This window comes from Notechis scutatus, chromosome 1 (assembly GCF_049901735.1).
Source record: "Notechis scutatus isolate UNSWTSFEM ecotype Mainland chromosome 1, rNotScu1.2, whole genome shotgun sequence".
Classification (NCBI taxonomy): Eukaryota; Metazoa; Chordata; class Lepidosauria; order Squamata; family Elapidae; genus Notechis; species Notechis scutatus.
The window spans coordinates 213,596,979-213,608,620 of NC_142009.1; the positions used below are offsets into that span (position 1 = coordinate 213,596,979).

Consider the following 11,642-nt stretch of genomic DNA (forward strand, 5'->3'; position numbering starts at 1 on the left):
AGTGTGCAACCATGGGGCTGACTAGTGCCCTGAGACTGTTCCTTTGCCTTTTTAACTAATGTTTAATTGTGGTTTTTTAACTTTTATATACTGTTTTTATATTTCATAGTAGTTGTATACTAGATGTTATCTAGTTTGGTTTCATTACCAAACTAACTAACATCATCTGTGCTATTAAGGAGTGGGGTGTGTGTGTGTGTTCTCATTTTATTTATTAGTGGCTTGTGCTATCAGTGTTGGTGGGAATTATCTTGGTGGTTTACTGATTGGGCTGTTAATATTCTCTTATATCAGAATGTCATAAGCTGAGGACCATCTGTATTTCACAGGGATCTACTTCAATACAGTTTTCACTGCACTGCAACAGTTCTAACAGCTTATAAAATCTCAGAATGTATTCACTCTTAACGTACCTGCCATATTCCAGAAGGGTAGCGTGAACTTTGGAATCCTCATCCAGTAATTTCTCTGCTCCCATTCGTCTTTGATATTTCCTCCGTGGCTTGTAAACCTCCTGGAATACAATAAATACCCATCACATTATTCAGAATTATGCAAAGTATTGAAAGGGAGAAAGACATAGTTAAACCAAAGAAATTAAGTCCCAAGGATGCTTTTTTTTTTTTTTTTTTCAAGAGGCAACTGGACTTTCTGGTTTTTCTTTGAAGATGTTTCGCTTCTCATCCACAGAAGCTTCTTCAGCTCTCTGAAGCTTCTTGGATGAGAAGCGAAACATTTTCAAAGAAAAAGCAGAAAGTCCAGTTGAAAAAGCAGCTTTGGGACAACCCTGACCTGGATGACTGAGGATCTCCATAGACAAAGAAATTAAGGCATGAAGTAAGAAAAGTAAATAGAGCTAAATTTAAGTAATTTACAACAGTAACATCATTTGCTATACTTCTCCATACTAGTAGTCTTCGTAAGCACCCTTGTTTCCACACGTGGGTGTTATGACTCCCCTTCAAAATGCAAGCGAGCAACACAGAAAGCAGCCGTTTTCAAAAGTAAAGCAAACGCAAAGGAGTCTCACGAGATAACGGCTGCCATAAATCATAGTCCATAGCAACAAACTTTGCTCTGTTCGGCAAACCAGTCCTGGTTAAAATCCTCAAGCCTCAGAGCTCCGGTTGTAACTTCTCCACACAATTATTCACTTTGTTCCTGGCAAATTGTAACAGTCCAGCTGTGTCCTTTTATAGTCATTGAGGTAACGAGCTAATTTCTTTAATTACTGGCTCGCCCTTCTCCTTCGTTCCAGCTGGATTTGCCTCCTCATACGTCGTCTGTTCCTGACGTTTAACCATAAGTCTTCCAAGTTCTCATCTCCACTGGAAGACTCCCTCAAAACTTCCCTGTCAGCCATTCCCAGCTGATGATCAGATAAGGAACCAGAGGAGGTCAAAGGTCCTGACAATTCCAATACGTCAGGTCTGTCATCCTTTGTCACATCCATCTCCTCATCCTGGTTACTATTCCCCTCACTGAGCAATGCCGGCTTATATAGTTCTGCCATGTCCTCCTCACTTGAACTCAGATCTTCCACAGGAGCTGAATCCAGACCCGGAACCACAACACGTGGGTATGTGTGTGGGGAGAGACTAGGATGGGGGAGGATGGGAATCCTTTATTGGACTGCATGAACAGATCTGAGATCTTCAAGATCCACTGAGGGAAAATCCTTCCTTGGGTTGCCGAAACAGAGTTAAAATCCTGAAGATTTTATCTCCATTCCTGCAGCCCAGTGATAGATTTCCCCTCCCCTCCGTCTACCAAGAAGAAATTATTTGTTGGACTCAGCGGACCCCTCTCCTATTTCAGTGGATGGAGGAGAGAGAAAATCCTTCACTGGGTAGCAAGAATGGAGCTATGATCCAGCCCAGTGAAGCATTTCTTCACAAGTAGACAGCGGGGAAGGGAAATCCTTCCTCAGCCTGGAAATCTCAGCCTGGGCTGGAGGGGAGAAACTTAGCTCCATGAAACAACTCTTCATCACTGAAAATATTGTTTCTTTTTTTATGGTTCATTGCAGCTAATTCCAAAATTAATGAACAGATTTTGATGAGATTCCTCAATCATTATATACATAGAAACAGGTTTAAAAATTGATTGAATAATTTTTCAGTGTTATACAATTGGCTAGCCTCAGTAAATTTCTGATCACTCACATTTGTTTGGTTATGCCATCTTTTGAACAGACTGTCCATTTAAAAAAAAAATCAATAAGAACATGCATAGTTGCAAACTTAAAAAATAATAAAGAAACACATAGGTGCAAACTTGCCAACTTTTAAATCTGTAATATCCTTGAAAATAATAAAAGAAATGCCGGTCCTTTAAAAAGGGAATATTTTACATACTTAAATAGGATTTAATTTTGAATCTCTGAAGATCATTGATCATTAATTCTATCTCTAGTCTTGAATAATTATGCTTAATTACCAGAGACTTAATTATGGCTGCTTTAGCTAGCTATATAAGGATCATTTTAATATAATTAAGACGGGAAAAATGAAAAACATGCATTTCATCTATAATAAGCTATTAAAAGATATAAAACAAGGCAATGTACTGAAATTTAAGGTAAAACAAGTGAATTGAACAAAGAATGACCAATATATGACCCTATGAGTAATCCACTTAAATTGGGCCACATAGACCATTTTCATTAAACATTTATGCAGGATTCCAGTATTTTTTAGCTATCATTTATTTCACTGGATAAAAGTCTGCCATTAAAATATGATTAGAGATCATCATTAATTTGAAATAATTGATCCATATAATTGGCAATCACAAGAATCACAGGGAATGAGGGAAGAAGGAATAGAAACATGCAAAAAAAGGTTAATAAGCAAATTAAAGTGGATTCTCAAAACATGTCTTTCATTGCATCCCATTCTTGTTTAGTGCTGCATTTTTTTTACAAATGAAGAAAACAAAAGAAGTGCCTTTCTAAAGAAAACTGCTTTAGAATTGCAATGTCTGAAATGAATTCTATTTGATGATATTATATCCTTTGTTTATATTATACCAACAAAGGCAGTTTACTTTCTCTTAGCTACAGTGACAAATATGATCATTGTTTCTACAATTTGGCTTTTCTCCTTCATTGGCTCTGCCAGAGAAAGTCGTGTTAAGAGCTTTTTAACACCCCCCCCCCACACACACACACACACGATGTTTTGATCAATGTTGGCAGATACACAAGTGGGTAAATCTGTTTTAAACTACACTACATCAGATGAAATGCAATGTAAGCCATGCAAATTATGCATTTGGTATTTCTTTTTATGTGATATTTGAAACTGACACACCATTTCCTACAAGGACAGAAGAAAAACCCAAATGTATTGCTAATATTCAAAACATACAAATGGAATTTCAATTTATCACGATTCTACGTGCCACACAAAATTAATCCAGTATTAACCTAGTAGTGCTATCTGAAAAATAAGAGAGAACTCTCTTTTATTTTTATTGTCTCCAAGAACTCTCACTATAAAGAAGAGGAATAAATTTGCAATATAAATTTAACATCTGTATACTATAAAATACATGGACAGTCGAAGTTGGCCAGTTTTCCACTAGGAATCTTGCATCCCATCCTCTGTCATGCTACACCACAATGAACCGTGATATGATTCACAATACACAAATCCATACTGGTATTGCTAATGACATGGAAACTTTTCATCATAATATTCTTTGCAAAGCAATTTGCAATTTGTACCAGAACATAACATTAATAAGAAATACAACAGGTATTATTACTGTAGTTATAATTCAAGGTTTTCTAACTTAAAAAAAGCAAGCATTTTATATATAGGGTCTATTTGAAAAAAAATAAGGTAAAAATTTAAAAAAAACATGGCACATTTAAATCAAATATTCATTTTGAAAAAAAATCTTTGAATTAAAGTGCATTGCATTTTACACTTACACTGATCTCATTAACAGTTTTTATAGCTTTTTCTTTTCGTTGCATGAATTCATCATCCTGCAAGGCAATTGAGATAAGTTTAAACAATAGCAACAAAGTTTTGGTTTCTACGGGAATAGCAAAGACAGCAAACCTTGTTGCATAAATACTGTGATGCTCAAATGTACAAAAATGGAAGCTATGTCATTCTGACACTTTCACACTGAAAATACAATTGCACAAGTACTTATCTGGGTCATTAAACTCATCAGTACTTACTTCTAAATAGCCACAGATACAACAATGCCATTTATGCTTACATCCTAATATGTACTGTACTATGGTTTTAGAAAACTAACTTGTCTAATCAAAAGCAAAGGCTTTGACATTAGTTATCACAAAGGAGACAGAAAAAGATGCTTACCAGCTTATAAATAATAAGAGCCAGTTAGATATACCTGTTCTGGTATTGAATGTTTTAATGATATCTCAGTCTCTTAATGATAGTTCTTAAAACCAAAGCTTTTAAATTTAAAGCATCGTTTTCCAGCAGAAGATAGGATGTGAATATTGAAAAGTAATCAGTTTTAATGACAACATGCAAGAACTTTTGGATTTAACTGTTCTGAATATGTCCCATTTCAGGTTTTAAAAAAATATTGTTTTTAATTTAGTTGTTACAGAATTAAAATGGTTTGCTTTGATTATCTTTTAAAAAGTGTTTGGGCTATGAGACAGTATTTTGAGATAAAATATTTCCAAAATTATTAAGATGTATGTGCTTTGAATAGAAAACAAAGGTTTCAAAATCTTTTATACAACTGTTTCAAATCAGAAGCCGGATGTTTCAATACAAAACAGTTCAAATTCAAAATATTTTGCACATACCTATTTTTTAAACATAAAAACTTCACAATTATATTTTCTTTCCATAAATGAACTGGAGACAAATAACTTGGACATATTTTGAGTTTTCTAACTGAACATAATGTTCTTAAGAACAGAGGATAAACCTACCATATAGAACTCTACAGTACTATGTTCATAAGTATGGGACATTAAACATCAAATCCCACTGTCAACAGAAATTAAACTTGTAATAAAAAATAGTTATATGTCTATCAGTGCTGGACAAGCATATTGCTTTAAAATGCTGTTGATAAGAATTTTCCAGATGATTTTAGAAATGCTCCCTAATGGCTAGCAATACAACTGGATATTTAACATTAAAGAAAGAGTACTGACATTTGTTTTTCTCCAGTATCAGCTCCTGACATTTGATACATCAGTTTCTGCCTAAAAGTCTATGAGCTGAAACAGCTGCGCAAGCTTTGCTTCAATCGTGTACAATTTAAAGATGCTGAAGAGAATCACTCTTAATGCCAGTTTTCAAATCACAGAAGATAGCAATAAAATGTTTACCTCTGGTAAACTGTGTATCTTTTGAAACTGAGATATGGAATACGACCGGATGTAATCTCCCATTTCTTCCCGGGTTTCTATTGCACGTTTTACAAGCCACTAAGAGCAACAAAGAAAAAGAAAGAAAAAAGGTGTGGGAAGGAAAAAAAAAAAGATCTGGATATGTTACATCTATCAAAAAGAATTAAATTGATGAAATGAACCTCTTCTTTTAATCAGCAGAGCTAAATAAGAGCGCCATCTTTATATATTAAGATGCATGTACCTGTACAACAGGAAAGATGTGGATGAAATCCAATCCCTGTATTTGATGTGGCTCCAAGCGGTGAGGGCATTTCATTCTAGGTAAAACTGATACAATCTTCTCTGTTAAGGCACTGGAAAAAGGCAAATATGAGACAATTGAGACATGTGCAACTATATATACACAACATTCTAAAAGAGCCTCCTTGTGGATATAATTGAACTGCTGGTAAACAACACATCCCATTAATTTGCTTAAAAATCTCATCTTAATTTTCACATAAGTGGTATAGGATTGCAGACTAAATGACTCATAAAAAATGTTGCACACAAGAACTCAACAATATTAAGACAGGTCTACCAATTTCTATGATAAATCATTTGACTCATATAGCCTCTTATCTTTTGGAAGAAAAAACTGAGATAAACTTTTAAATGTTTAAAACTATTATAATGTGTCATCTTTAAGTTGCCTCTTACTAAGAAAACATACACATACAGTAAACAGACTGAGGTTTTTTTTTTCATAAAGTGATCCTCATAACAGAGTATAAGAGCTGTGGTGGCGCACTGGTTAAAATGCAGTATTGCAGGCTAATTCTACTGATTTGCTATTGCCAGCAGTTTGACTCTCATTGGCTCAAAGTTGACTCAGCCTTCCATCCTTCTGAGGTTGGTAAAATGAGGACCCAGATTATTGGAGGCAATATACTGACTCTGTAAACTACCTAGAGAGGGCTATAAAGCACTATGAAGCAGTATATAAGTCTAAGTGCTATGGCTATAATAATGCTCCATTCCCACTTGCTTGGATCAAGGAAAACAGCATGTGAATATTTTGGCATTACCTAAAAACTGATTTGAGAATAATGAATAAAACAAAGTAAAAATCTTACTTTCATAATTACTATAAAATAATTCAAGATAATTGGAAATTCTTGCACAACTTTCCTAGATAAACAACATTTGTGCTGAAAGCATCATGCATGCCAAGAAATTAGTTTTCAAGAGTTTCCCTACCAACTTACATTTTTTGACCAATTGTTGAGTTTTCCTGAAATAACAAGTCAACATCAATGTCAAAGTTGCATGTTGTGATACACCAAGTCATGCCACCAACCACCTAAAAACAAAATAAACATATTCATTAAATTGTCTGAAGTGGAAAATCCAATTAATGTCATATTATTACATAAAAATGTAATCCACTTTAACTTAGTAATGTAATTTTTAACTTAGTAGCAGTCCCAGAATTTATTGTTGAATGCAAGATGTTTCTTAGAGTAGCCATACTTATTTTACTTACTTATTTTACCTTTTACTAAGAAACATAAGAGAATTAAGAAAACAAAACAGTTGTTTTATAATCTGTACTTCAATTAAAACAGGTAGTGATCGGTTAAAATCAGAAAAATGATGAAAAACTATTAAATATGTTTAGAGCATGCAGCCTGCACACAACATTTATAGTAATGATATATGAATACAGTCTTACCTTATCAAAAGGAGACAGGCCTTTAATTCTTGCCCTGAAGTATCCAGCAGCAACCAAGAGTTCTAAAATTTCACTTAACTTGATATTTTGTTCTTCATCCTCTCGAGTTTCAATCTAAAAAGAAAATTAGAGGGATCTATATTAATAAAAGTTATCAAGATAGAGTGGGATGATGAATATCAAAATAATCATTAAATATTTTTTCTGTGTATTATATATATGTCATAATATGTGTTCTACAAATTACCTCAAGATATAAATCAATATTACCATAACCAGTTCTGCACACTCAAAAAAGTTGGGTCTTCATTTCAAAGGATGGTCCTGTACCTCTCTCAGCAATAATTATAAAATGTGAGACATCCCTGGCTGTATAAGATTTGCAGCTTAAAAAATTGCTTATTGCCAAATTATTACTTTTATGTGACTATTCATTTTAATACTACTACTTTGGATGAAAATAATTATGTTTTTATTAAATTAATATATTGTCTTTTCACCAGAAATAATACTTAAGAGACAGGGTTTTATGCTGCTGCAAAATGGAGAAAAGATACTTAAGAACAGCTTATATATTTTATTCATTTTGATGCCAGCTGACTTCAAAGAACTCTGTTTACAACTCTTGGATTTATTTAGATCTCTTTGAAAATGCTGGTAAAACCTAAAATATACCACAATCTTAAATGTAATGATATAATTCAAGTATCTAGTCCTCAGTTATGATTAACAGTACATGGGGAATACAAAAATTGTGAAAAAAAGAGCATTTTTATTATATCTGTATACTGCCAATTCAATAAAAAATGACTGCCATGGGTTTGCATTTGTACCAATCCCAATTACATTTCACAACACAGGAATGTAAGTGAAGACAACAAACTCCAAGTTTAAAACCATGGGCATCTGCAAACACACCTCTAATAATAATTAAAAATAAACCACTAAATCTCATCAGTCATTCTAAAAAGTGATCACTGGTGGAGATCCAGCACCTGGACTACTGCACTGTAGCCTCTCTACATTCACAGGCCAGTGTCCAATGGCAGCCTCAGGCCATTCTCCTGGAACCAACAGCCAGCTTGTTTCTCAGAATGGATCAGTGGCTGAAAACTACTTCACAAAAACTCACAAAAGCCAGTACAAATAGCAGTAGGAGAACTAACATTTAACTAACTAAATTTCAAAACTCTTATCAACTTTTGGGTCTACGTAACTATGACTTTTTTTAATAAGCAACCCCAAAAGAAATGTGCAATTAGGGAATGCAGTGATGACTGTCTAAGATTGCGCTTGATTTCAACCTAATCTTAGTCACATAAAAATCAGATATTTTTTTTATCAACAACTTTCTTGACCAGCAAGTTCCTATGAAAACCTGCTATGGTTATGTCATGAGCGCCATTATACAACATAAAAAATAGGTTTAGAAATTTTGGGGTACAATTCTTAAATATCCCTATAAAAATGGGAAGAGAAAGAAAGGTAGGTAACCATAACAAGTTCTAGTTCATAATAAAAAGTGAACTTCAATGATCTTAGGAATGAAGACGTAGGGGAGTGTGTGATTCCTGCAAACACCTAAATATTTAATAATCCAGAAAGGGCTCATCTGCACAGCTCAATGTGTTTTCCCCTTGTTCTCAGGAAGGATGGAAAATGTGTTGTTTTGAGAACCACTGCCCCAACCATGTTCCTGTAACCATGCCTCAAGATGACAGCCATGCGAGTGACAATTTGAGGTGTGCTAGTGGGGGAAATGATGAAATTGAGAGCAGCAACCAAGGAGAGAGAGATTTTTCTTCTCTGCTGCAAAATGAGATTACTTTCTTTAAATGTATAAGAAGATGTTATGTGAGCTGTGTTCCATACAACACATTATGTTTCACTGTTATGTTCTACAGGATATATTTCTTTTAATTGGCATTATCAAGCTACGAATGCTTCTGACCACGACCAAATCAGGTTCTGACCAAAAGATTCTTTTTTTTTTTTTTTCGCGGCCGATTTCTCTTTCCACAGCATTTTTTGTTTTTGTAAGCACCAAAATTTCCAAAATTAGGTTTGGGTCACGACCAAATCAGGTTGTGACCAAAATTATAGAACAAATTATGGTCGTGACCAGAGGTTCTACTGTACTATAGAAGGATGAAGTAATTGTTTTGTGCAATGGAGACTACAGAAGTAGAAACACCAATGGATACTATAAACCACTAAGCATTTAATGAAGCATGTTAGCGATCTGCAAGAAAATGAGGCAGAAATACAGGTAGTCCTTAACTTATGACCTCAACTGAGCCATAAATTTCTAATGCTAAGCAAGGCAGTTGTTAAATGAGTTTTGCATCATTTTCCTTGCCACAGTTGTTAAGTTAGTAACATAGTTGTTAAGTGAATCTGGCTTCCCCAATGACCTTGCTTATCAGAAGTTCATGAAAGATGATCAAATACCCCAGGACACTGCAATCATCATAAACATATGCCAGTTGCCAAATATCCATGGGGATGCTGCAACGATTGTGTGAAAAACAGTCATAAGTCTCCTTTTCGGTGCTATTGTAACTTCAGTCACTAAACAAATGGTTGTAAATCAAGGACTACATGTACAAGAGAGAATAGCACTGTGGAAAGTACCTCAGACTGTGTGATACCTGTTAAAGCTGCAAGGTTACCAGAGGAAGCATAAACTTAAGAAAATCTAGTTTTGGTCTTCCACTAGAACAGTTTCTCAATCTCAGCAACTTGAAAAGGTGTGAACTTCAACTCCCAGAATTCATACACCGGCATGGGAAAGGAATTGTGGGAGCATACTGACTGGGAAATTCTGGGAGTTGAAGTCCACACGTCTTCAAGTTGCTATGGTTGAGAAATACTGCATTAGAGAATTTCTTGGTTATGCATCAGACCTGGGCCATATCTCCAATAATTCTGGACAGCTGTTTTTCTGTATGAGAATTTTCTATGAAACATCCATATATGTCTGAAAAAAATTAGGAAAGAAACTTAGGTTGCTTTAATTTTTAAACTGTTTTGCTTTATTTATATGCAGTAATAAAACAAAGGAAGGGGGAGGAAAAAACAGTAGAGAAGAGAGGGAGAGTGGAAAAAAAAACACTGTATACATTCCCTAATTGCAGAATCCCTTCCTTATTCTGAAAGGTGGGCCCTAGGGTATTCCAAGCACAAGCCATTTTATCCCCACAAATAAGCCACCAGGCACAAGTGCCTTTTGAAAATGTTGCAGCCCCAATCTGCACTCTCAGGGTCAATACCAAACCTCTTTGGCATCTTGGAAGCATTTTCTGGGCTGTAGTAATCTCCCACATTTGCAATAATAGAATCGGCTGGAATGGAATGGCATAGCGATGCTAGTAAGTACATATTTTAGTTTTCTTTTATTATTTCTTTTATTTTTATTATTATTTTTTTATTTTTAAAAAGAAAGCCCTGATCATATGCCGAAGTGATTAGAATCGCTTTCATTACCCAATCCAATTTCAAGGGGAGGAAAAAAAAAGAGTGAGAGAGAAACTTGGGGCAAACCTAAGAGACGCAACACTTCATGCGAGACGTAATACATAACGAGGTAACACTTCACGGACACCCGTGTTCTCAGATGTACAGAATTGTCCACAGGCCGTGGAAAAACCGGTCATTGAAAAAAATAAAAAACCTCGGAAATAAACTGTTTTTTTCTTCCTTTGGAAAGAAAGCGGCTCATTCTCAAATCGTTTTTCCTCCCTCCTCCTCTTCTTCCTCCAAGGGACGTGGATTCTCCACTCCCGAGTGACATTCAGGAAAGAAACCAATGCATGCAAGGTTCGCTCGCATAAACAAGGGAGCCAACCATCCCACGACTCTTTCCTTTACCTCCTGGGCAGGCTGATACTCCTGCCCCTTAAGGGTACCCATATCCGCGCCTTCTCCACAGCTGCTGCACCGCTTCCTTCTCTTCTGTCACATCCGCTCACGCCGGACTAAAGACTCGCCCACTTAAGTGGGGAAAGCTTGGGTGGCGCTCCTCCTTCTTCCGCATAATCCTACTCTCCCCCTCTTCTTCCCTTAGTTTGGACCGCACTCCTCACCCAAGCGCGCAGATTTAGCGCGGACCGTACCACTCTGTTTAAAAAGAAAGGGGGAAGGCGAAAACGGGAGGCGGTCAAGTTGCTCTTTGGAGCGCAGAAGGTTGGCTGGCATGTTGATGATTGTGCGAATGCTCCAAGGCCGAAATCAGATTTTGGTAAAGAAGTGCCTGCCCCTTGTTCCTGTCTCATTCCTTCTGTTTTCTTATTCAATATGAAAATTGGTGAAAATGCCCCACATTTGAAAAGATAGATCGTCGTCGGCTGTAAACATGCCGTCGAGATGAGCTGACTTGTAATGACTGCATCTTTGCAAGTATTCTGGCAGAATTATAAAATTTACACCCTGCAGTTTCTTGGTGGCTCGTTTGAAATCCTGTCCTAACAACAACAATTGTTAGTGAAAAAAAGTGATTTATGACTACTTTCTACCATTGCAGCATCCCCATGGTCACATGATCAAAATTCAGACGTTTGGCCA

At 35.8% G+C, this 11,642-nt stretch overlaps 1 protein-coding gene across 3 annotated transcripts in view; it reads right to left on the minus strand.

Moving 5' to 3' along the window:
- Positions 1–11,113, minus strand: part of CCDC93 (CCC complex scaffolding subunit CCDC93) — a 43,465-nt gene extending 32,352 nt beyond the window's left edge. For 2 of the 3 annotated variants that reach the window (XM_026665404.2, XM_087950145.1), the window contains exons 1-7: positions 10,950–11,083; positions 7,080–7,193; positions 6,613–6,707; positions 5,607–5,718; positions 5,342–5,440; positions 3,941–3,997; positions 414–514 (exon numbers count right to left, since the gene is read on the minus strand). In XM_026665404.2, the coding sequence (XP_026521189.1) occupies positions 414–514; positions 3,941–3,997; positions 5,342–5,440; positions 5,607–5,718; positions 6,613–6,707; positions 7,080–7,193; positions 10,950–10,991 (620 nt within the window). In that variant the 5' untranslated portion in view covers positions 10,992–11,083. Of the gene's footprint in view, positions 1–413; positions 515–3,940; positions 3,998–5,341; positions 5,441–5,606; positions 5,719–6,612; positions 6,708–7,079; positions 7,194–10,949 lie in introns of all 3 variants that reach the window. The other variant, XM_026665405.2, reaches the window with a different exon arrangement.
- Between the last annotated feature and the right edge of the window lie 529 nt (positions 11,114–11,642).